Source organism: Entelurus aequoreus, linkage group LG12 (assembly GCF_033978785.1).
Source record: "Entelurus aequoreus isolate RoL-2023_Sb linkage group LG12, RoL_Eaeq_v1.1, whole genome shotgun sequence".
Taxonomy (NCBI): domain Eukaryota; kingdom Metazoa; phylum Chordata; class Actinopteri; order Syngnathiformes; family Syngnathidae; genus Entelurus; species Entelurus aequoreus.
Window position 1 is genome coordinate 497,447 of NC_084742.1, and position 27,765 is coordinate 525,211.

The window sequence follows — 27,765 nt, forward strand, 5'->3', positions numbered from 1 at the left end:
AATGAAACAATAGAAAATACGCACTCATAAAGTAATACAGTTGGCACAGTACAGTAAACGGACAGTTCATATTTAAACATTTAACATGTGATATTTCAAACTATTTTGAACAGAAATAGTTCATCCGCATTCAGATAAATTCTTCAAAATTACAAAAAAAAAATTTTTGGCCTGGGGCTGGGCTGTATATACACTAGCGTTCAAAAGTTTGGGGTCACATGTAAATGTCCTTATTTTTGAAGGAAAAGCACTGTACTTTTCAATGAAGATAACTTGAAACTAGTCTTAACTTTACAGAAATACACTCTATACATTGCTAATGTGCTAAAGGACTATTCTAGCTGCAAATGTCTGCTTTTTGCTGCAATATCTACATAGAGGCCCATTTCCAGCAACTATCACTCCAGTGTTCTAATGGTACAATGTGTTTGCTCATTGGCTCAGAAGGCTAATTGATGATTAGAAAACCCTTGTGCAATCATGTTCACACATCTGAAAACACTTTAGCTCGTTACAGAAGCTACACAACTGACCTTCCTTTGAGCAGATTGACTTTCTGGAGCATCACATTTGTGGGCTCAATTAAACGCTCAAAATGGCCAGAAAAAGAGAACTTTCCTCTGAAACTCCACAGTCTATTCTTGTTCTTAGAAATGAAGGCTATTCCACTAAATTGTTTGGGTGACCCCAAACTTTTGAACGGTAGTGTATGCGCACTAAAGAAAGAGCACGCACTTGGTGCGATGATGTCATGTTATCGATGGAAAAATGAATTTTTAGACCATATGATTTGCCTGAGCGGCTAGGAGACCCCGAGAGTAACAAGCGCTTGCCTTTCCATTAAGAACAATGAATTCGTTTTTAGTATAAGTTTGCTGGTTTGAAGAAATGTAATGCCGAGTGCATATCATTATGTCAAGATAATGGCACTAGCATTTACTTCATTTAAGAATATTTTTCAATATATTGAGCAAAAAAGGTCTCTTTCTTTTTTTTTTCTACCAAGAAAAGTGCACTTGTTATTAGTGAGAATATACTTATTTTAAAGTATTTTGGGGTTCGTTGAAGTTAGCTAATTTGACTTGTTTTGGAAAGTCTTGACAAGCCAAATTTTCTTGTTGTATTGGCAGATCATTTTGCTTAATTCAAATAAAATACCCCTCATTTTTCTTTTTTTTTTTCTTGTTTTTGAACACTGACTTTTTGCAGTGTCTCTTTCACCTATCAAAGCCCAATACACATTATTACATGCTCTTATGCAGGTGCTAAACTCTGTAATTGAGCTGAAAAGATGTCACGTTTGAGGCCCGCTCTGAAAATAACTATTGTTTTGCAAAAGCCATCTCTCTAAACTCAGCCTGGTTTAAAAATGGCATGAGTGGAGTTATTTAAAACCCCTATTGGAGAACAAGGGTCAATTGTGCTGCCACAACCCCTGGAGCAGGCAAAAAGAGGACGTTGGAGCCCACCGCCGATTGGCCGGCGTCTCAGAAAGGGGCGGTGCCGGTGAATTAGTGCTAGACGCTAAAGGCAGACGTCCTGCAGTGATCAAACCCCGGTGATGTGACAGTGGGCTTGTTTGAAGTCATTGTCATGCTAGGCAACACAGAGGCTTACCCCCAGCTTTGGGCCTAATTAGTTCACTTAGGGCCCTTTTATAAAAAGGGCCACGAGTGAGGAGACGCTAAGAGGAGGACCTGGACCTGTAAATGACAGGCAAAGCAAAGAAAGCTGAAGACTTGTCTGAGAATGCCACACTTATCTGACTGCGGCTACTTCACCATGCGGGATGCCACAAGAGCTTCCAATGTAAGAGCCCACATCTTTTGGTGGTCCTTCATTAACAATAAGCTTAGTACTTTAGCTCCTGTTTACTCGTTTTGTCATTTTGTACGACTCACGGCCACTTCTCGCCACACCTGCGTCGGTCACCCTCCCCAACTGTTTTCTCTCGCCGCAGGTTCAGAACCAACTGGAGACCTCCAAGTTCCACCTCCACCAGAGCCAGAACCAGCAGGTCAAGCAGTACCTGACGCTGGGCTCCAAGATGGCCTCCTCGGCGGTCCCGCCCCGCCGCCGCACCCCCACGCCCCCATGATGAGGAACGGACACATGGCGTCCGTCAACGAACCCGGCAGCGACCCCGACAGCCCGTCACCCTGATGACCATGGGCGGCCATGACAGCGAGGTAAGGAAGGGAAATTTGTCGGCGGCGAGGAAACAACAAAAAAAAGAGCGTGAAGTTGAAACTGCAGTCTGGAGTAAAAAAACAAAACAAAACGATGAGTCGTCTTCCCGCCAATCGCCCTCCCACATTCTTTTATTGTGATAACACAAACTTTGATGAGCCGCATCAATAACTTCCTCCTACTCCTTTCGGACATGCAAAGTACAAACCCCGTTTCCATATGAGTTGGGAAATGGTGTTAGATGTAAATATAAACAAAATACAATGATCCTTTTTCAAGCCATATTCAGTTGAATATGCTACAAAGACAACATATTTCATGTTCAAACTCAGAACTTTTTTTTGTTGTTGTTGCAAATACCGTATATTACCAAATAAACGCCCTAGGGCAAATGACCGCCCATGTCCTAATAGCCACTCCATTTTGTGAATGAACCGCCTCTTCCTAATAACCGCCTACGTCCAAAGAGCCGTCCATGGGGCTGTTATTTGCATAATTTACATTCAAATCATATTGATTTCATTAAAACCAATTTATAAGCTAAAAGGAAAAGCAAAGGTGCAGTTGTGTTTGCTGCACTATTATTGTTTTGATGGTTTTATAGAGCAGAGTTTTTCAACCTTGTTTGAGCCAAGCAGGCCTGGCCCTAACCAATCTGGCGCCCTAGGCAAGATTTGAGGTAGTGAAGTGTATATACTCACAAGAAACCGAATAGCTTTGTCTTTGACCTTTTTTTTTACTTAAAGAAAGCAAATGAACATATTATATGAGAATGTTATGTTTATGATTATCTTTAACCGAATCACAGCAGTGCTCAAATTAAAAAACAGCATTCCCTCTCATGTGATATTGCTTAATTAACATTAATGATGTGCACTTTAACAACTAGGCTTACAACTATACCTAATATATAAAGGGGTGGAAAAGTGACTATTACCTGCAGGGCAAACATTAGCTAACCAGAAGGCAATAACAATGTCAACAAAAAACACCTGCTTAAAAGATCTAATACAAATGTCTCTGAGGAATGTAAGGTGGGAGTACTGTAATTACCTAACGTTACATTATTATTTTCCATAACAATTTAGCCCCCTCCACAATATTAACCCGACGTTAAAACAGAACTAGCTATTTATTGATTAGCAATTGCCGAATCATGTAACATTAGCTTAATGCTAAAAAGCCAAGTTACTATCACATTCTGTAACAGACAAATCATTTCATGTAGGCTAACGTTACCTACCTGCTACCTCTGTCTTTTTCTCGTTTCTCCTCCTCTTCTTTTCTATTTTTTCTTCCCTGGGCACCTGACAGTTTTGACCGTTTTGACATCTTGTGTTGATTTTTTGATGTGGTAAGAGTCATGATACGGGAAGGGAGGGGGCGCACCGTGCGGGGGGAGGAGGGGGGGGGGCCATAATGTTATAACAAATAATATTTCTATTAAATAGGCTTTACTTTGCATTTTAATTAACGTGGGATTATTTTTTGTATTTACAAATAATAGTACCAACTTTTTTTTCTCCAACATTTGTGGCACAGGCGTGGCGCCCCCTGATGGACGGCGCCCTTAGCATTTGCCTATACGGCCTATGCCACGGGCCGGCCCTGCAGCCAAGGCACATTTTTTTCATAAAAAAAATACGGAGGCACACCACCAGCAGAAAAGGTTAAAAAATGAAACTCCACCAGGTTGTCGTGCCTTATTTTGAGTTTGTTGTTGTTGTTTGTGTGTAGTGCTTTAGTTCCTGCCTCGCGCTGTTATTTTGGTGACCCCACCTGTTTGGTTGGTGTTCTCCTGTAGCAGCTTCACGCCTTCCTTTGAGTGCTACTGCCTGCGCCTGCTTTGTATTCGCAATCAAGACTATTGAAGTTGTGCGTACGCTATCCTTCTTTGTGGGGACACTGTTGATTGTCATGTCATGTACGGGTGTGCTCTGTGGACGCCGTCTTTGCTCCACACGCTGTAAGTTTTTGCTGTCGTCCAGCATTCTGTTTTTGTTGACTTTGCAGCCAGTTCAGATTTACTTTTGTTTTACATCGCCATCCCTATGCTTCAGTGCCTTTTCCTAGCGGGACTTGCCTTTTGTTCATTTTTGGTTGAAGCGTTACATACCTTTTTACCTGCACGCTGTCTCCCGCTGTGCTCTGCGTATTGGGATCACGACAAACCTTCCTCGACGCGTTCCGACTTCTACAAAGCAATGAACTACCTGCTGCCACCTACTGGTATGGAGTATTACAAGATTACCCTGCCAAGATCTACACAGCACAGGCACTAGACAACGGTACATTATTATGATTATTGATTTGCAAAGAAGACCCAGGACACGTTGGGAAGACTATGTCTCCCGGCTGGCCTGGGAACGCCTCGGGATCCCCCGGGAAGAGCTGGACGAAGTGGCTGGGGAGAGGGAAGTCTGGGTTTCCCTGCTTAGGCTGCTGCCCCCGCGACCCGACCTCGGATAAGTGGAAGAAGATTGATGGATGGATGGATGGATGGATGGATTTGCAAAAAAACATTTTTTGGACCAATTAGGTTAAGTTGCATAATTTCCCACGGCACACCAGACAATATCTCACGCGGCACAGTGGTTGAAAATCACTGTTATAGAGTACTTGGTACCATCATTGTATTTTTCCTGTACGCTGCTTTATTTAAAACTTGGAGTACTGTAGCCTTTATTTTATTTAAGTGACAGTATTATTGTTGTGTTTTGATGGTGGCTTTTATACTTGAGTACTTGGTACCATCATTTTATACTTGAGTACTTGGTAGCATCATTTTATACTTGAGTACTTGGTACCATCATTTTATACTTGAGTACTTGGTAGCATCATTTTATACTTGAGTACTTGGTACCATCATTTTATACTTGAGTACTTGGTACCATCATTTTATACTTGAGTACTTGGTACCATCATTTTATACTTGAGTACTTGGTACCATCATTTTATACTTGAGTACTTGGTAGCATCATTTTATACTTGAGTACTTGGTAGCATCATTTTATACTTGAGTACTTGGTAGCATCATTTTATACTTGAGTACTTGGTACCATCATTTTATACTTGAGTACTTGGTAGCATCATTTTATACTTGAGTACTTGGTACCATCATTTTATACTTGAGTACTTGGTAGCATCATTTTATACTTGAGTACTTGGTAGCATCATTTTATACTTGAGTACTTGGTAGCATCATTTTATACTTGAGTACTTGGTACCATCATTTTATACTTGAGTACTTGGTAGCATCATTTTATACTTGAGTACTTGGTACCATCATTTTATACTTGAGTACTTGGTACCATCATTTTATACTAGAGTACTTGGTAGCATCATTTGATTTTTGCCGGTAGGCTGCTTTATTTAAAAAGTGTCTTTATTTTTAGTATTGGTATTGTATTTGACAATTGTTGCACTCCTGCCATGTTGAGGCCTTGTTGACATCTCGGATGTCTTTTGATGATCCACCTCATGTTGATCTCTTGTTTTTTTGTTTGTATGTTTGCAATAGCTTTTACATTGAAAGTTTTTTGTACGAAAAAAAAAATACTGTACAGTAACCATTGTAACCAAATAATGTTCTGGTGCAGGCTGCTGCAAAAATAAAATAAAAGCCTGCTTCTTTTAAACGCCTGTCCAAAAAAATCGATTTTGTGAAATAAACGCCCGGGCTACTATTTGGTAATATACAGTAATCATTAACTTTCATGATCATTTCTAAGTTAATTATTATTTGCAAAACATGAAATATGTTGTCTTTGTAGCATATTCAACTGAATATGGCTTGAAAAGGATTTGCAAATCATTGTATTCCGTTTATATTTACATCTAACACCATTTCCCAACTCGTATGGAAACGGGGTTTGTATATACTGTCTGCTCGGATTTCATGACTGCTTTTTTTTCTTCCCAGTTCCCGATGGACGACGTCATCGACGGCCTCATCAGTCTTGAGTCGGGCTTCAAAGATGGAGGCCTGGATTGCATGGAGTCCAACATGATGATGCAAAACAATGTAAGTAAGCGTCGCCTTCATTGTTTTGCTGAACTAGCTTGTCTTCTTCCAAGGGTGGGGGGGTGAGAAAAGTTGTGCGGGTGGGGGTTGGGGTCTATCTTTGAGGTCAGCTTAAGTGGAGAGATGAGTCAAAGTTCATCAGGGCTTAGCAACATTTTTTTTTTTTTTTTTTTTTTTAACAAAATGGAACATTTTTCCGGACACGTTGAAGCGTCTAAGCGCTCGACTGTGGCATTTTCCTGCCGCTAATGGGGACGGTTCTGGAACGATACCGTGACGGAACGTATCAGTTCAACCGCGTTAGCATCTGGGATGGGAGGAGTTGTTGGGAACTGTTGTGGTATTGATAAGAAACTCCTTCTTTGCTGAGATAGCGGCAGAAAAATGCACTCCTGTTTTCTTTCCTCACATGTTGGAAAGGAGGGACTTCTTTGTTACCAAGTAAGCTTTACTATTACACATTCATTACCTTTTAATCTGATTTGTCCGACTCCTTTTCAAACCCGTTTACTTGTTTACTTATTATTATAATTAGAGATGTCCGATAATGGCTTTTTTGCCGATATCCGATATTGTCCAACTCTTAATTACCGATTCCGATATCAAGCGATACCGATATATACAGTGGTGGAATGAACACATTATTATGCCTCATTTTGTTGTGATGCATTAAACAATGTAACAAGGTTTTCCAAAATAAATCAACTCAAGTTATGTAAAAAAATGCCAACATGGCACTGCCATATTTATTATTGAAGTCACAAAGTGCATTTTTTTTTATTTTTAACATGCCTCAAAACAGCAGCTTGGAATTTGGGACATGCTCTCACTGAGAGAGCATGAGGAGGTTGAGGTGGGCGGGGTTGGGGGGGGCGGAGTTTAGGGGGTAGGGAGTAACGGGGGGTGTATATTGTAGCGTCCCGGAAGAGTTAGTGCTGCAAGGGGTTCTGGGTATTTGTTTAGGTTGTGTTACGGTGCGGGTGTTCTCCCAAAATGTGTTTGTCATTCTTGTTTGGTGTGGGTTCACAGTGTGGCGCATATTTGTAACAGTGTTAAAGTTGTTTATACGTCCACCCTCGGTGTGACCTGTATGGCTGTTGACCAAGTATGCGTTGCATTCACTTGTGTGTGTGTGCCTTTAAGGTTTATTGGCGCTCTGTACTTCTCCCTACGTCTGTGTACACAGCGGAGTTTTAAAAAGTCATACATTTTACTTTTTGAAACCGATACCGATCATTTCCGATATTACATTTTAAAGCATTTATGGACATCTCTAATTATAATTAACATTGCACACGGTCCATACAAATGGTCATGAATAGGGGTGTGAATCTTGGGCAGCTAATAATTCCATACGATCCCTGGGGATGATTCTCCATTCAACACGAGTCTCCATTCAAACCGATTCTTGCAACTACGGGTTAGAAAAGCTCCTTCTGATTATATAGATGTATCCTAAAAACTTATTTTTTAAAATGTATTCTCTTAATGAAAAAAAAGTTTAAAAAAAAGATCTATATCTTTTTTAATCATGAAAAATATATACATATAATTACATACGTTAGGTCAGGAAAAAACACAGAGGCTATTTCATCCCTACAAGCCTGTTTCCCTGCGAAACAGGCTTGTAATAGCCTCTGCGTATTTTCCTGACCTAACGTACACTAGCGTTCAAAAGTTTGGGGTCACATGTAAATGTCCTTATTTTTGAAGCAAAAGCACTGTACTTTTCAATGAAGATAACTTTAAACTAGTCTTAACTTGAAAGAAATACACTCTATACATTGCTAATGTGCTAAATGACTATTCTAGCTGCAAATGTCTGCTTTTTGGTGCAATATCTACATAGGTGTATAGAGGCCCATTTCCAGCAACTATCACTCCAGTGTTCTAATGGTACAATGTGTTTGCTCATTGGCTCAGAAGGCTAATTGATGATTAGAAAAGCCTTGTGCAATCATGTTCACACATCTGAAAACACTTTAGCTCGTTACAGAAGCTACAAAACTGACCTTCCTTGGAGCAGATTGACTTTCTGGAGCATCACATTTGTGGGCTCAATTAAACGCTCAAAATGGCCAGAAAAAGAGAACTTTCATCTGAAACTCCACAGTCTATTCTTGTTCTTAGAAATGAAGGCTATTCCACTAAATTGTTTGGGTGACCCCAAACTTTTGAACGGTAGTATATATTCCGCTCTACCCTGGTATTAAACACCATATAACCGATAAACCACAGAAACCTTGTCTATACATATATATATATATATATATATATATATATATATGCATATATATATATATATATATATATACAGCACAGACCAAAAGTTTGGACATATACCTTCTCCTCATTCAATGTGTTTTCTTCATTTTCATGACTATTGACATTGTAGATTGTCCCTGAAGGCATCACAACTATGAATGAACACACGTGGAGTTATGTACTTAACAAAAACAATTGAAATAACTGAGAACATGTTTTATATTCTAGTTCCTCCAAAATAGCCACCCTTTGCTCTGATTACTTTTTCGCACACTCTTGGCATTCTCTCCATGAGCTTGGAGAGGTAGTCACCTGAAATGGTTTTCACTTCGCAGGTGTGCTTGAAGCTCATGGAGAGAATGCCAAGAGTGTGCAAAGCAGCAATCAGAGCAAAGTGTGGCTAATTTGAAGAAACTAGAATATAAAACATGCTTTCAGTTATTTCACCTTTTTTTGTTAGGTTCATAACTCCACGTGTGTTCATTCCTAGTTGTGATGTGACTATCTACAATGTCAATAGTCATGGAAATAAAGAATACCCATTGAATGAGAAGGTGTGTCCAAACTTTTGTCCTGTACTGTATATATATTTACATACATAAATGCTTTTATAATTTTTTTTAAATTAAGAAAATGTATCATTTTTAATCGATTGAAAAAAAATGGTGAGTCCATTTAGAATCGGTTGAATAAGAATGGCGATTTAGGCGTTTACTTGTTCACTTCTACTTTTCCAGGCAAGTTTGAAATAAACTGAATCACTATTACACATGTTGCCCATGAAGGGTAATTAATAGGGGTGTGAATCTTTGGGCACCTTACCACTCCATCCCATTCCTGGGATGACCATTCCATTCAACACCATTCTTCATTCAAACTGAACTTCCGGTTGCATGGAGATATATACTATGTGTCAAAGTCAAGTTGCATGGAGATATATACTATGTGTCAAAGTCAAGTTACATGGAGATATATACTATGTGTCAAAGTCAAGTTGCATGGAGATATATACTATGTGTCAAAGTCAAGTTGCATGGAGATATATACTATGTGTCAAAGTCAAGTTGCATGGAGATATATACTATGTGTCAAAGTCAAGTTGCATGGACATATATACTATGTGTCAAAGTCAAGTTGCATGGAGATATATACTATGTGTCAAAGTCAAGTTGCATGGAGATATATACTATGTGTCAAAGTCAAGTTGCATGGAGATATATACTATGTGTCAAAGTCAAGTTGCATGGAGATATATACTATGTGTCAAAGTCAAGTTGCATGGAGATATATACTATGTGTCAAAGTCAAGTTACATGGAGATATATACTATGTGTCAAAGTCAAGTTGCATGGAGATATATACTATGTGTCAAAGTCAAGTTGCATGGAGATATATACTATGTGTCAAAGTCAAGTTGCATGGAGATATATACTATGTGTCAAAGTCAAGTTGCATGGAGATATATACTATGTGTCAAAGTCAAGTTGCATGGAGATATATACTATGTGTCAAAGTCAAGTTGCATGGAGATATATACTATGTGTCAAAGTCAAGTTGCATGGAGATATATACTATGTGTCAAAGTCAAGTTGCATGGAGATATATACTATGTGTCAAAGTCAAGTTGCATGGAGATATATACTATGTGTCAAAGTCAAGTTGCATGGAGATATATACTATGTGTCAAAGTCAAGTTGCATGGAGATATATACTATGTGTCAAAGTCAAGTTGCATGGAGATATATACTATGTGTCAAAGTCAAGTTGCATGGAGATATATACTATGTGTCAAAGTCAAGTTACATGGAGATATATACTATGTGTGAAAGTCAAGTTGCATGGAGATATATACTATGTGTCAAAGTCAAGTTGCATGGAGATATATACTATGTGTCAAAGTCAAGTTGCATGGAGATATATACTATGTGTCAAAGTCAAGTTGCATGGAGATATATACTATGTGTCAAAGTCAAGTTGCATGGAGATATATACTATGTGTCAAAGTCAAGTTGCATGGAGATATATACTATGTGTCAAAGTCAAGTTACATGGAGATATATACTATGTGTGAAAGTCAAGTTGCATGGAGATATATACTATGTGTCAAAGTCAAGTTGCATGGAGATATATACTATGTGTCAAAGTCAAGTTGCATGGAGATATATACTATGTGTCAAAGTCAAGTTGCATGGAGATATATACTATGTGTCAAAGTCAAGTTGCATGGAGATATATACTATGTGTCAAAGTCAAGTTGCATGGAGATATATACTATGTGTCAAAGTCAAGTTGCATGGAGATATATACTATGTGTCAAAGTCAAGTTGCATGGAGATATATACTATGTGTCAAAGTCAAGTTGCATGGAGATATATACTATGTGTCAAAGTCAAGTTGCATGGAGATATATACTATGTGTCAAAGTCAAGTTGCATGGAGATATATACTATGTGTCAAAGTCAAGTTGCATGGAGATATATACTATGTGTCAAAGTCAAGTTGCATGGAGATATATACTATGTGTCAAAGTCAAGTTGCATGGAGATATATACTATGTGTCAAAGTCAAGTTGCATGGAGATATATACTATGTGTCAAAGTCAAGTTGCATGGAGATATATACTATGTGTCAAAGTCAAGTTGCATGGAGATATATACTATGTGTCAAAGTCAAGTTACATGGAGATATATACTATGTGTGAAAGTCAAGTTGCATGGAGATATATACTATGTGTGAAAGTCAAGTTGCATGGAGATATATACTATGTGTCAAAGTCAAGTTGCATGGAGATATATACTATGTGTCAAAGTCAAGTTGCATGGAGATATATACTATGTGTCAAAGTCAAGTTGCATGGAGATATATACTATGTGTCAAAGTCAAGTTGCATGGAGATATATACTATGTGTCAAAGTCAAGTTGCATGGAGATATATACTATGTGTCAAAGTCAAGTTGCATGGAGATATATACTATGTGTCAAAGTCAAGTTGCATGGAGATATATACTATGTGTCAAAGTCAAGTTGCATGGAGATATATACTATGTGTCAAAGTCAAGTTGCATGGAGATATATACTATGTGTCAAAGTCAAGTTGCATGGAGATATATACTATGTGTCAAAGTCAAGTTGCATGGAGATATATACTATGTGTCAAAGTCAAGTTGCATGGAGATATATACTATGTGTCAAAGTCAAGTTGCATGGAGATATATACTATGTGTCAAAGTCAAGTTGCATGGAGATATATACTATGTGTCAAAGTCAAGTTGCATGGAGATATATACTATGTGTCAAAGTCAAGTTGCATGGAGATATATACTATGTGTCAAAGTCAAGTTGCATGGAGATATATACTATGTGTCAAAGTCAAGTTGCATGGAGATATATACTATGTGTCAAAGTCAAGTTGCATGGACATATATACTATGTGTCAAAGTCAAGTTACATGGAGATATATACTATGTGTCAAAGTCAAGTTGCATGGAGATATATACTATGTGTCAAAGTCAAGTTGCATGGAGATATATACTATGTGTCAAAGTCAAGTTGCATGGAGATATATACTATGTGTCAAAGTCAAGTTGCATGGAGATATATACTATGTGTCAAAGTCAAGTTGCATGGAGATATATACTATGTGTCAAAGTCAAGTTGCATGGAGATATATACTATGTGTCAAAGTCAAGTTGCATGGAGATATATACTATGTGTCAAAGTCAAGTTGCATGGAGATATATACTATGTGTCAAAGTCAAGTTGCATGGAGATATATACTATGTGTCAAAGTCAAGTTACATGGAGATATATACTATGTGTCAAAGTCAAGTTGCATGGAGATATATACTATGTGTCAAAGTCAAGTTACATGGAGATATATACTATGTGTCAAAGTCAAGTTGCATGGAGATATATACTATGTGTCAAAGTCAAGTTGCATGGAGATATATACTATGTGTCAAAGTCAAGTTGCATGGAGATATATACTATGTGTCAAAGTCAAGTTGCATGGAGATATATACTATGTGTCAAAGTCAAGTTGCATGGAGATATATACTATGTGTCAAAGTCAAGGCCCAACTAGTTATGTGTGGCCCCCGGGATGATATTTGATTAGTATTACAACCGGCCCGCAGGCCACAGCTACCTGCTGCGGTTTTGCACACACCAATCAGTGTTGGCGCTAGGAATTTTCAAAATGGTAAATTTTTGGTGTGCCACTATTTTGAAACCGTTTTGAAGACAAATGCTAAATGTATGCATTATCCTGTTATATCTCACATTCTATATTGTGTTTTGGAAAAAGGTTGTCATGAACGTTACTTCATTCATTAAAAAAATAAAAAAAATAAAGTAAATTCATTTAGTTATTATTAGGGATGTCCGATAATATCGGACTGCTGATATTATCGGCCGATAAATGCTTTAAAATGTAATATCGTAAATTATCGCTATCTGTTTCAAAAACTAAAATGTAGGACTTTTTAAAACTCCGCTGTGTACACAGACAGACGTAGGAAGACTGGGCCTTTATGTGCCGGCCCAGTCACATAATATCTAAGGCCTTTCACACACACAAGTAAATGCAAGGCATACTTGGTCAACAGCCATACAGGTCACACTGACGGTGTCCGTATAAACAACTTTAACACTGTTACAAATATGCGCCACACTGTGAACCCACACCAAACAAGAATGACAAACACATTTCGGGAGAACATCCGCACCGTAACAACATAAACACAACAGAACAAATACCCAGAACCCCTTGCAGCACTAACTTTTCCGGGACGCTACAATATACACCCCCCGCTACCCTCTACCCCTAAACCCCGCCCACCTCAACCTCCTCATGCTCTCTCAGTGAGAGCATGTCCCAAATTCCAAGCTGCTGTTTTGAGTCATGTTAAAAAAAAGAATGCACTTTGTGACTTCAATAATAAATATGGCAGTGCCATGTTGGCACTTTTTTACATAACTTGAGTTGATGTATTTTGTAAAACCTTGTTACATTGTTTAATGCATCCAGCGGGGGCATCACAATAAAATGTGGCATAATAACGTGTTCATTCCACGACTGTATATATCGATATCGGTTGATATTGTAATCGGTAATTAAGAGTTGGACAATATCGAAATATCGGCAAAAAAGCCATTATCGGACATCTCTAGTTATAATCATTCATTCACTTTCTTTCTTCCTTCATGGATCTAAACTTTACCATTGCCGGTATTTTTTTCTATATTTTTATTGTAATATTTTCAGAATGTGTTTGTTCTATTTTTGGCCAAAGTAAGACAAAGAAAACAATCTGAAGTTATTTTTAATGCCATGATTTTAATAGTCCGGCCCGTGTGTGCACACATTTCCTTCCATGCGGCTCCTGAACTCAAAAGAGTTTGACACGCCTACTGTGAACGTATTAAAAAAAGAAAAAAGTAATTTAATTAAAAAAATATATATATATATAGATTTTTTTTAATTATGAAAAAATATATATATAAATATTTATCGATTTTTTTTTTTAATTATGAAAAAAACATTTAAAAAATGGATTAAAAACAAATTATGAATCCATTTAGAATTGGGATTTTTCGGATGTTAATCGATTTGTTTGTGCCCCCCTAGTATTTCGACACACATCATTGACCCAGGTCTGTGAAAAGGCATCACTATAACTGACATGAAGCAAGGAAAAGTGTTGAACAAAAATCTATTTCCATCACAGAGGACATCTGTGTTGAGTGTGACGCTGGCATGAGGGGAGGTCATGGCTGGACGGGACCCCGCTTGGCCTCGTTCCAGTTGTTTTTACGCATTGTGATGCAAGATAAGCTGTTTGCGTGTGGAACCCCCTGCTGTGGGAGGCTCTCAGGGTCCACCATCCCCTGCAAGCCTCATTTGTCCTGACCCACTATTTCAAACAAGTCTCCTTTCCTCCTCAGGTGTCCCTCAGTGACAGCATGCTGGACGTGTATGGGGGTGAACAAGGTATGAACCCCCCTAATGCTGGACTGAGTCCCACATCTAACCCCACAAAGCTCACAGTAAAAAGGGAATGCACAGGTATGCACTTATATGGCATATAATAATCATACTTTACAAATAAATGATAGGTTAAATTGTTGACAGTTTATTAGGTACACCTATCTGTGTCATACCAACACAATAAATAACCTTCAAAGGGAAACAATACTCTATTGACCTGAATTGTACCCATCAAAAAAAAGAGTTAATAATATTGTACTTTGTCAGGGCTTTTCTTCCTGCCACTCACAAACACACAACAGTAACCTGGAGATGCAGCCCGATCATTATTTTTTCCGCAGCCGTAACACACGATTTTTACTGTCTTATATTCTGGATCTTATAACGAGTCACAGCTTTTCCTCCTACATATATACATACATATATATATATATATATATATATATACATATATACATACATATATATATATATATATATATATATATATATATATATATATATATATATATATATATATATATTTATGACACAGTATGAAAAGTTCTTATCACAGTAATTTTAAATGTGCTCAAAATTTTCAAAAACTACTTCTACTAAAATCTTTTAACCAAGTTGTATTTAAAAAACAAATAACACATTCAAAATGGATATATATACCTCAAGTAGAAAGTTGAGGTATATATATATATATATATATATATATATATATATATATATATATATATATATATATATATATATATATATATATATATATATATATATATATAGGTATATATATATATATATATATATATATATATATATATATATATATATATATATATATATATATATATATATATATATATATATATATATATATATATATATATATATATATATATATATATATATATATATATATATATATATATATATATATATATATATATATATATATATATATATATATAATAAACAAAGTAATATGGCAGAACAAAATAATACTATAAATACATAAAACTAATTGTGAACATTTCGCAAGATGGCACAAAATGGACATAAGACAATAACTGCCCTTTTGGTCCATAAAGATTATATTATTTTTTATCAATATTGAAATCATGACTATTAATCATGATTATTAAATATGTTTGGTAAAACAGTGTTGGGGTGTGAACGCAAAGCAATCATTTAATTTGTAATATCTAATAAAAATTAAACCCGTGACCTTCGATCCCTCAGGCTGTACTGCATCAACAAGTGTGTAAAGGATATCACCACATGGGCTCAGGAACACTTCAAGAAACCCACTGTCAGTAACTACAGTTGGTCGCTACATCTTTAAGTGCAAGTTAAAACTCTCCTATGCAGGGCGAAAACCGTTTATCAACAACACCCAGAAACGCCGTCGGCTTCGCTGGGCCTGAGCTCATCTAAGATGGACTGATACAAAGTGGAAAAGTGTTCTGTGGTCTGATGAGTCCACATCTCGAATTGTTTTTGGAAACTGTGGACGTCGTGTCCTCCAGAACAAAAAGGAAAAGAACCATCCGGATTGTTATAGGCGCAAAGTGTAAAAGGCAGCATGTGTGATGGTATGGGGGTGTATTAGTGGCCAAGACATGGGTAACTTACACATCTGTGAAGGCACCCTTAATGCTGAAAGGTACATACAGCTTTTGGAGCAACATATGTTGCCATCCAAGCAACGTTACCATGGACGCCCCTGCTTATTTCAGCAAGACAATGCCAAGCCACGTGTTACATCAAGGTGGCTTCATAGTAAAAGAGTGCGGGTACTAGACTGGCCTGCCTGTAGTCCAGACCTGTCTCCCATTGAAAATGTGTGAAGCCTAAAATAGCACAACGGAGACCCCCAACAACTTAAGCTTAAAAAATGTGTCTCCTCAGTTCTCAGTGTTGTTAAAAGGAAAGGCCATGTAACACAGTGGTGAACATGCCCTTTCCCAACTACTTTGTCACGTGTTGCAGCCATGAAATTCTAAGTTATTTATTATTTGCACAAAATAAATCAAGTTTATGAGTTTGAACATGAAATATGTTGTCTTTGTAGCATATTCAACTGAATATGGCTTGAAAAGGATTTGCAAATCATTGTATTCTGTTTATATTTACATCTAACACCATTTCCCAACTCATATGGAAACGGGGTTTGTACTACGGGGGCCTAAATGATTTTGGGAGTGCAAAGTATGTCGTGAAGAGCCCTCCACTCTCCCTCTCGCTGCCAGCGTGGCGAGGAGAGGAGAGGAGAGGACAATGTGCTGCCACACAAACTCCAAATTGCCTTGATTGAATCAACAGAAACAAATTGGGAAATCCAATTTGAGCGCCCTAATGATGTAATTTGGAAAAAATGTGAATACAAATATAAATGCAGTGGCATTTTTTTTAGCCTCCCTCCGTGCAAGGCCGCTTGGTAAATGTGCCTAATTACGGAGGACGTTTACAAGAGGAAAAGGCTTACTCTTTTCTTTTTTCTGGAGCCACATGCAACAGGAGGAGCACTGAGCTTCCTTTCATTCTGCGAGTGTGTGCGTGAGGTCAAGCTAATACGTGCATGGAGACGCCACATTCTGCCTGACCTCAGCTCTGAACTCACTGTCTCTCTCTTTTGACCGTGTCTAAATCAGACCGCGTTGCTGATCAAGTGGTCATCCAGCTGCGGTAACGCTCACCTTTTTCTTTTCTTTTTTGAATGTTTTGACAGAACTGGACACTCGGGTCATGGCCAAGGAGAGGCAGAAAAAGGACAACCACAACTTGAGTAAGCGTCCACCATCTTTTCCACAATTAAAAAAACAATAAACCTAACTTTTCTTCTTTTTTGGGGGTGCGGTTTCCAGTTGAAAGGAGGCGGAGATACAACATCAACTACAGGATTAAGGAGCTGGGAACGCTCATACCCAAGTCAAACGACCCGTGAGTTGCTCATTTAAACGTGCACTTACATTGCAGGCCACATCATTTGGTCGTGCTTTAAAAATATTTAAACAAATAATAAATTATTTAAAAATATACTATGATTTAAAACTTAAGTTAAATATTACTAGTCATTGAAAAAAAATAATTACATAAACAATTTTTCGGACTATAAGGCGCACTTAAAATACTTTCATTTTCTCACAACTCGACAGTGCGCCTTATAAGCCGCTGCGCCTAATGTACGCAATAATTCTGGTTGTGCTTACTGACCTCGAAGCTATTTCATTTGGTACATGGTGTAATGATAAGCGTGACCAGTAGATGGCAGTCAAACATAAGAGATACGTGTAGACTGCAATGTGATGGCAATGTGACTCAAGTAAACAACACCAAAATGTTGTGTGTTACCATTGAAAATATAGAACATTAGGCACGGCGCTCAAAAATCTATCAAAATGTTTTAGTAGGACTTTGGTAAGCTATGAAGCCACACCGCTTGTGGATTGTTGACGCATTAAACATACCAGTATTATTATGGTGTGTGTATAAGGTAAGACATATCTGCCGGGTTTTTTCGCAATATTATGCAAAAGCAACTTTTCTTACCTTCTGGTACCTGCTGATCTGTATTTGGGATCTGCATAAATCCTGAAAAATTGCGCGCCTCCGCCTTTGTAGTCCATGACGACACCATAGTCGATAAGCTTCTTCTTTTTCCTCTATCTTCTTGTTATGTGACATTCATCCTCCGCTGTTGCCATTTCTAATATAAAGTAGTGTAAAGTTCTTACTTATATCTGTCAGTAAACTCGCCATGAAAGCGCTAAAACATACCGGTGTAGTGAGTTTACATTATTCACCCAAGTAACTTGAGTTATTAGAGAGTTCCGGTCGGACATTATTGCACTAGTGAGCCACGGACGAGGAGATGCTGCTCCGTTATTGATTGAAGTAAAGTCTGAATGTCATTAGACGAAAAAAAGACGCTGCCGAAGGTGAGCCACGTAAATAAGACAAAAGGGCGCATCCTGAAGCGACTGTAAGAAAGCGGCTTGAAGATGATCTGTAAAACATCATCTATGCAACATTTTGACCATTTTGACATGTTATGTAGACCACAAGGAAGTCTTTTACATTTATACTTACAAACCCCGTTTCCATATGAGTTGGGAAATGGTGTTAGATGTAAATATAAACGGAATACAATGATTTGCAAATCATTCCAACCCATATTCAGTTGAATATGCTACAAAGACAACATATTTCATGTTCAAACTCATAAACTTCATGTTTCTTTGGCAAATAATCATTAACTTAGAATTTCATGGCTGCAACACGTGCCAAAGTAGTTGGGAAAGGGCATGTTCACCACTGTGTTACATGGCCTTTCCTTTTAACAACACTCAGTTTTGGTTTGGGAAGTGAGGAGACACATTTTTGAAGTGGAATTCTTTCCCATTCTTGCTTGATGTACAGCTTAAGTTGTTCAACAGTCCGGGGGTCTCCCTTCTCACATTGCAGGTGCCACACATTTTCAATGTCTGGACTACAGGCAGGCCAGTCTAGTACCCACACTCTTTTACTATGAAGCCACCTTGATGTAACACGTGGCTTGGCATTGTCTTGCTGAAATAAGCAGGGGCGTCCATGGTAACGTTGCTTGGATGGCAACATATGTTGCTCCAAAAGCTGTATGTACCTTTCAGCATTAATGGTGCCTTCACAGATGTGTAAGTTACCCATGTCTTGGCCACTAATACACCCCCATACCATCACACATGCTGCCTTTTACACTTTGCGCCTAGAACAATCCGGATGATTCTTTTCCTCTTTGGTCCGGAGGACACGACGTCCACAGTTTCCAAAAACAATTTGAAATGTGCACTCATCAGACCACAGAACACTTTTCCACTTTGTATCAGTCCATCTTAGATGAGCTCAGGCCCAGCAAAGCTGACGGTGTTTCTGGGTGTTGTTGATAAACGGTTTTCGCCTTGCATAGGAGAGTTTTAACTTGCACTTACAGATGTAGCGACCAACCGTAGTTACTGACAGTGGGTTTCTGAAGTGTTCCTGAGCCCATGTGGTGATATCCTTTACACACTGATGTGGCCTGTTGATGCAGTACAGCCTGAGGGATGGAAGGTCACGGGCTTAGCTGCTTACCTGCAGTGATTTTTCCACATTCTCTCAACCCTTTGATGATATTACGGAGCGTAGATGGTGAAATCCCTCAATTCCTTGCAATAGCTGCTTGAGAAAGGTTGTTCTTAAACTGTTCAACAATTTTCTCAGGCATTTGTTGACAAAGTGGTGACCCTCGCCCCATCCTTGTTTGTGAATGACTGAGCATTTCATGGAATCTACTTTTATACCCAATCATGGCACCCACCTGTTCCCAATTAGCCTGCACACCTGTGGGATGTTCCAAATAAGTGTTTGATGAGCATTCCTCAACTTTATCAGTATTTATTGCCACCTTTCCCAACTTCTTTGTCACGTGTTGCTGCCATCAAATTATAAAGTTAATGATTATTTGCACAAAAAAAATAAAAGTTTATGAGTTTGAACATGAAATATGTTGTCTTTGTAGCATATTCAACTGAATATGGCTTGAAAAGGATTTGCAAATCTTTGTATTCCGTTTATATTTACATCTAACACCATTTCCCAACTCATATGGAAACGGGGTTTGTATATATGAAAAAAGATCGAAAATAGACCATTCATCGGCAGTGCGCCTTGACCGGAAAATACTGTCAATAAAATGTTTCTGGACAATTACATAGGGAAAGTGTGCTCATAAGTCTTGTCATGCACCCCCCCACCAGCAGATGGCAGGATGCTGCAGTCCACCATTATAAGACGTGGCGACTTAAAACCTCAACATTGAGCCTTATTCTTTATTTTTGACACTCGGATCACATTAGTCACTCAAAGGCATGCAAGAGCAGGCAGGAAGTGGATTAAATTCAACGCTAAATGAATTTGAATGCACTTGAACTTTTCACATTTGGACAAGCGTGAATCAAAGTTTGAAGAACAACTAGAACTGAATTAAATTCCGGCGGCCGTCTCTTCCAATTGAACTTTGCCGCACATTTTTAAATGGAAGGTCGGCCTTGTCGCCGCCATGCCATTAGCGCGGGATAAAGGAGATTATTAGCTTTGATTCAGCTGGCACTCCTTGTGGAAAAGGACAATTTCACCACCTTTCCTTTTAAATAATAAAATAAAAAAACGGCGGTAATCTCCACTATAGAATGACTTGCACCTTCGCCAACTTAGCCCATTTTCCTTCACCTATTTGTACTCCAGGATTAATTTTAGACGCCACGGAAGTACGAGAATGGACGTAGCTACTTAATTATTCTATTAAAACCCCCCTTTCAGAGTCCCCGCGCAATGTCTAAGGATGAATAATTCCCTGTGTAAGTCCTACATTTCTTATTCACTTGGTGAGAAGACGGCGAGAAAAAACTAAAAGGGGTTATCTAGAACATTTTCTATGCAGCGACATGCGCTGGAACAAAGGCACCATCCTGAAGGCCTCGGTGGAGTACATCAGGTGGCTGCAGAAGGAGCAGCAGCACGCCCGCGAGGTGGAGGGGCGGCAGAAGAAGCTGGAGCAGGCCAACAGGAGGCTGATGCTCAGGATTCAGGTACTACAAGAAACCATCCACATTTTCAGTGCTTCTACGTAAAAAACATTGTGTTGTACTGCAAAAACTGAAATCTAAGTAAGATGAAATATCTCAAATAAGGATGATATTTGCTTATTTTCTGTCTGATAAGATCATTCTTCTCACTTTTACTTGCTTTAAAGGCCTACTGAAAGCCACTACTAGCGACCACGCAGTCTGATAGTTTATACATCAATGATGACATCTTAACATTGCAACACATGCCAATACGGCCGGGTTAGCTCATAAAGTGACATTTTACATTTCCCGCCACACTTCCGCTTGAAAACGTCTCGGTATGATGACGTATGCGCGTGACGTAGCCAGTTTAACAGAAGTATGGCTTCCCCATTGAAGCCAATACGAAATAGCTCTGTTTTCATGTCATTATTCCACGTGATTCTGGACATCTGTGTTGGTGAATCTGCTGCAATTTGTTCATTGCATTATGGAGAAAGAAGCTGAGCAAGCAAAGAAGAAAGTTGTCTGTGCGAAGCGTCTATTTTGCGAGGGAAGTCAGCAACAACACGTACACAGCCGGTGTTTGCTTACATTCCCCAAAGATGCAGTCAAGATGGAAGAACTCGGACAACAGAGACTCTAACCAGGAGGACTTTGATTTGGATACACAGACGCGATACCGTGAGTACGTAGCTGCGCTTCCAAACATTTGATCGCTTGCTATAACTAGCTCAAGCTAGTAGCTAGGAGCTAGGAGCTAGCATAACAAACACCTAGGTGTTTGTTATGCGGGATTAATTTGTGGCATATTAAATATAAGTCTGGTTGTGTTGTGGCTAATAGAGTATATATATGTCTTGTGTCATTCCCAGCTGAATATCAGGTCCCACCCGCGCGCTTCCAAACATTTGATTGCTTGCCCGTACGTGCGTGTCATGTACGTAACTTTGGTTAAATATATAAGCTTTATGAACCTTGGGTTAGGTGAACGGTTGTTTGGGCTGAGTGAGTGTGTGTGTTGTGCAGGTGTTTGAATTGTATTGGCGGGTTATATATACGGGATCCCGTCCATATTACCCGCTCGAGCTATAACTAGCTCGAGCTAGTAGCTAGTAGCTAGGAGCTAGCATAACAAACACCTAGGTGTTTGTTATGCGGGATTAATTTGTGGCATATTAAATATAAGCCTGGTTGTGTTGTGGCTAATAGAGTATATATATGTCTTTTGTTTATTTACTGTTGTAGTCATTTCAACCTGAATATCAGGTCACCCCCGCCTCTCACAGCATCTTCCACTCCCACTAGTCCTTCACTTGCATTTTCCTCATCCACAAATCTTTCATCCTCGCTCAAATTAATGGGGAAATTGTCGCTTTCTCAGTCCGAATCTCTCTCACTCCTGGCGGCCATCATTGTAAACAATAGGGAACTTTGCGTATATGTTCAACTGACTACGTCACGCTACTTCCGGTAGGGGCAAGCCTTTTTTTATCAGATACCAAAAGTTGCGATCTTTATCGTCGTTGTTTTATACTAAATCCTGTCAGCAAAAATATGGCAATATCGCAAAATGATCAAGTATGACACATAGAATAGATCTGCTATCCCCGTTTAAATAAAAACAATTCATTTCAGTAGGCCTTTAAGGGTTTTGGTCCTAAATCAGGGGTGTCCAAACTTTTTCCACTGAGGGCCGCATTCTGACAAATCAAAGCTAGCGGGGGCCATTTTGATATTTGTTATTTTAAAAACCAATACAATATATGTATAAAAAATATACATTTAGGCCTCCACTCAGGCTTGATCCCGGGGACCCCAAAAGGTTTTGGTCAAAAAAATATTAAAAATGTCTCATTATTCAGTATTATTATTTTGTATTATTATTCAAGTTTTAAATCTCTAGATCAACATTAGGTCTGTCTGTCAATATAATGTTTTTAAAGATTTAAGTTGTATGCTCTTTTCGTCAAAGAAAACGCTGTTTTTTTATGGAAAAAATACAGAATATGCAATATTTTCACACAATAAAATTTTTAAGTGGAATATGTAAGATGATATAATAATTGGAGCCTTAAAAAGGTCAATAACTCATAACAACATTGATTTTAATTCATTATTATTTTTTTAGCAAAGACATTTTAAAACAAATCACACTAAAATTATTGGGGATCCAAATAATTATAGTGTTAAAAAATAAATACAATTTTTTTTTTTTACAATTTACTTTTAACACAATAATCTCGAGATCAACTTCAGATCTATCCGTCAATTACACATTTTATTGTTGTTTATGTTTTTCGTTTGTTCGTTTTAGGCCCTTCTTTATAAAAAACAGCTCAGTTTTTTATATGGCAAACACAAAATATGCAACATTTTCCCCAAAGCTATCTCAGATGTGACGTAATTGGAGCCTTGAATAGGTCAATAATTCATAATGACATTCATTTTGATTCATTATTATTTTGAAAGAAAGAAACAGCCTGCATGGCAGCTTTGTGTTATTAGAGTAAACATTGCGACATTTTCTTGTTACATTTCACCTGTTTGCTCTTTTATACAGCTTATCATGTTTTTAATTTTTTTCATTCTTATTTTAAAATGTGCCGTGGGGCCGTTAAAAAATGACCTGCGGGCCACAAATGGACCCCGGGCCGCACTTTGGACACCCCTGTCCTAAATGATGTCAGTAAGATATTACAGCTTGTTGCTGAGATGTGATGAGCTATATTGAGTAAAACATGCTTGAAAGTAGAATATCAAGTGTTGTGTCATCAACACTCACAAGTAGAAAACTACTTTTTTAAAGTCATCATTTCTTATTTCAAGAATGAAAAAACAAATGATGATGCCGAGCGCATATCATTATGTCAAGATAATGGCACTAGCATTTACTTCATTTAAGAATATTTTTCAACATATTGGGCAAAAAGGTCTTTTTTTTTTCTACCAAGAAAAGTGCACTTGTTATTAGTGAGAATATACTTATTTTAAGGTATGTTTGGGTTCATGGAGGTTAGCTAATTTGACTTGTTTTGGAAAGTCTCGACAAGCCAAATTTTCTTGTTCTATTGGCAGATAATTGTGCTTAGTTTAAATAAAATACCCCTATTTTTTGTATTTTTTTTCTTGTTTTTGAACACTGACTTTTTGCAGTGTAGAAATATTAATCCTTATTTAAATGTTTTTGTTATTTATTTTTAAACTATCATTTTTGTCTTTTAGGGTTGTGTAATTATGCAAAAATATATTATCAAACATTCAAACCATTTTTTAAATAGAAATAAATACTAATAATAATGATTTCAAAGCAAGTTATTCATCATATTGTGCAATGTAAAAGTAGCAATAGATTTCATGGCAAAATTTACTGTGGTTTTTACAGCATTTTTCTCTAAATGAAAATAAACTGTACTTTTTTTTTACTGTAATAAACTGTGGTTCTGTTTTGGCATTTACAGTAACACACCGAAAAATCAACAGTTGTTGATTTGCGGTTAAAAAACAAAAACAAACCGGCAGCTCAGGTGCCAAAATGTTACTGGAAAATTGCAGTTTTTTTTTATTTACAGTAAAAAAATTAATGTAAATTTTACAGTAAAATTCTGGCAACTCAGTTGCCTTTTTTTTAAACCATAAAAACAGCAGTACAGTTTTTCCATTTACAGTAATATATACTCAACTCTGAGGTGAACTTATTGCAACTTACCATATTTTTTTATACTAATAAAATGCATCAAAAATGTGTGTAATAATAGTATTCACTGTTAGAAGCGGCCCCGCTGGAGCCAAACATAACTGCGATGTGGCCCTCAGTGAAAACAACTCTGCTTTATTACTTATAACACAAAGCTGACCCTAACTTTTGTCTTTAAATATGTTTGTTTTTGTTATTTTCTTTTCTTTATTTTTTTTCACAAAATGGTCCCCCACACAATTTGACTTTCCAGTATGCGAGCCTTGGTGGAAAAAGTTTAGACACCATGTATCACATTTTTAGCTTTTTTCTCATGACATCACACATTATTTTTCTCCATTCTTGCTGTTGTTGTTTTTTTTATTATCTAAAAATATGATGCGGGCTAACAAAACTCGACTGCACTTTGGACACCCCTTTTTTTTAACATGTTTTTTTGGCATGGTCAGTTAATTCTCAAGTTTAAAGGATGAAAAATGGTATGCAGTGCACGTAATTTGTCAGTCAAATTTCAAAACTAATATGTTTAGTAAAGAAGATGAAGTGCGTTAATGATGCAATATTATTTCCAGGCTTACGCGGGCCACATGTGGCCCTTAAGTTTGTGCATTTAGCTCAAAATTACTTTATTTGACAACATGGGTTCACACCTCTTAAATCAGAGGTGTCAAAGTGCTTTTCACTGAGGGCCACATCGCAGTTATGTTTGGCCCCAGAGGGCCTCTTCTAACAGTGAATACTATTATTACACCATTTTTTCATGCATTTTATTAGTAGATTTTTTTAACACCAAAATGTTAAAAAATTGCAATAATTTCACCTCAAAATGTAGTGTATGTTACTGTAAATGGCCTTTTTTATGGTAAAAAAAGGCAGCTCAGTTGCAAGAATTTTACAGTAAAATTTACATTTCTTTTTTTATTGTAAATAAAAAAACCTGCAATTTTACAGTACAATTTTTGCACCTGAGCTGCCAGTGTTTTTTGTTGTTGTTTTTTTTTTTACCGCAAATCAACAAGTGTAGATTTTTCGGTGTATTACTGTAAATGCCAAAACGGCACCACAGTTTATTACAGTAAAAAAAAAGTACTGTTTTTTGCATTTAAAGAAAAATGCTGTAAAAAAAAACATAGTAAATTTCACAATTTGATGGATAACTTGCTTTGAAATCATTATTATTAGTATTTATTTCTATTTAAAAAATGGGTTGAATGTTGGATAATATATTTTTGCATAATTAGACAATATTTAAGTTAACATAATTTGCGATTACATGGAGTACATCTTTTTTTTCCCTCTCAAAATAGAAAGAAAGAAAACATTTAGTAAGAAAAGTGACAGTACTTTATTGATACATGTTATTTCCAGGCTTTGGAGTGTCGAGGCCACTTCTGCCTTGAGTTTGACACCTGTGCCTTAAATGGATCAATTAACGCCCACAGATGCTTTTTTCCACACCTAAAAACGCTTCACGTCCAGTGCAAAAGCTTTACGACCCTTAAACCTAAACGGTGACCCCCCTCCATTAGCTGGGATCTCCGTGCTAATTATAAAAGAACAAGCATGTCCTATTTAGAGAACCCATGTTGGGAAGGAGGGATGACCTCATTCCTGCCTCCCAACATGCTGTTCAGTTAAGACTAGGATGACAAACTCAAATACAGAGTGGGACAACATTTTAAAGTGAACAAAGATGCGGGCCGAGGTTGAACAAATGAACCTTTTAATAGGGACCCAAACAAGTTTTGCATTGAATATTGAACAAGCAAGGCTTATATAACTTTATAGTGACATGCAAAATCCAGTTTCAAATAATAATAATAACAATAATTAAAAAGTATCAATGGCATATCAAATACAATTTAAATAAAAATTGAATGCCTCTTTTCTATTTGCAGCCTTCTGAGCAGTGACGTGCGGTGAGGTTCATAGCTGGTGAGGCACTGACTTCATCACAGTCAGATTTACAAACAAATGAACCTTAAAGAGTATCTTATTCACCATTTGATTGGCAGCAGTTAACGGGTTATGTTTAAAAGCTCATACCAGCATTCTTCCCTGCTTGGCACTCAGCATCAAGGCTTGGAATTGGGGCTTAAATCACCAAAAATGATTCCCACTGCTCCCCTCACCTCCCAGGGGGTGAGCAGGGGGATGGGTCAAATGCAGAGGACACATTTCAACACAACTAGTGTGTGTGTGTGACAATCATTGGTACTTTAACTTAACTTTACACATACAAACTGTAGCACACAAAAAAGCACATTTAATAAAAAAAACGTTATTACGGTCTTACCTTTAATTATAAATGAAGTCCATGCGCCGCTCCTTCTGAACAAAAGCATCGATAACTTGTTTATAGAAGTCTTTCTTTTCTCTCTTCAGTTTTAAAAGTCTCTCTGTCTCGATGGAGATCTTCCTTTAATTATTAACTCCGGCTTCCATTGAAAGTCCAGTTTAGAAAACTGTTTTATTTTAGATATGTAATCCTCCAGGTTAAAAGTCCAGGCGAGAGGAAAAAATAAATGATTGCTAACTGTTGCTGCTTGTTGTCACTTATTGTTATTATGTCAGACCCACCCGACATCCATTGCTTTCGGTCTCCCCTAGAGGGGGGGGGGGGGGGGGGGGTTACCCACATATGCGGTCCTCTCCAAGGTTTCTCATAGTCATTCACATCGACGTCCCACTGGGGTGAGTTTTCCTTGCCCGTATGTGGGCTCTGTACCCAGGATGTCGTTGTGGCTTGTACAGCCCTTTGAGACACTTGTGATTTAGGGCTATATAAATAAACATTGATTGATTGATTGATTATTCTGCAGCCGAGTAGTCGCAAGAACGATCGCTGGGATCACTAGCGCCCTCTACCACCAGGAGGCGGGATTACTGCGAGCCTCACCCAGTGCGTCTTCACAGCCGTTTTATGATTGCTCAGCACAAGAAATACGTGACACACATACAGTTGTTGACAAAATACACTGTACATGATATACCTCAGCTATGTAATGTATAATATAATTCATAT

General features: G+C 37.7%; 1 protein-coding gene across 1 annotated transcript in view; it reads left to right on the forward strand.

Annotated features, from left to right (window-relative positions):
• Positions 1–2,080: 2,080 nt before the first annotated feature.
• Positions 2,081–27,765, forward strand: part of LOC133662636 (transcription factor EC-like) — a 28,824-nt gene continuing 3,139 nt past the window's right edge. Inside the window, exons 1-6 of the mRNA XM_062066752.1 lie at positions 2,081–2,189; positions 6,113–6,214; positions 14,426–14,546; positions 17,188–17,244; positions 17,324–17,399; positions 20,917–21,064. Coding sequence (XP_061922736.1) covers positions 2,163–2,189; positions 6,113–6,214; positions 14,426–14,546; positions 17,188–17,244; positions 17,324–17,399; positions 20,917–21,064 — 531 coding nt within the window. The 5' untranslated portion in view covers positions 2,081–2,162. The remainder of the gene's footprint in view (positions 2,190–6,112; positions 6,215–14,425; positions 14,547–17,187; positions 17,245–17,323; positions 17,400–20,916; positions 21,065–27,765) is intronic.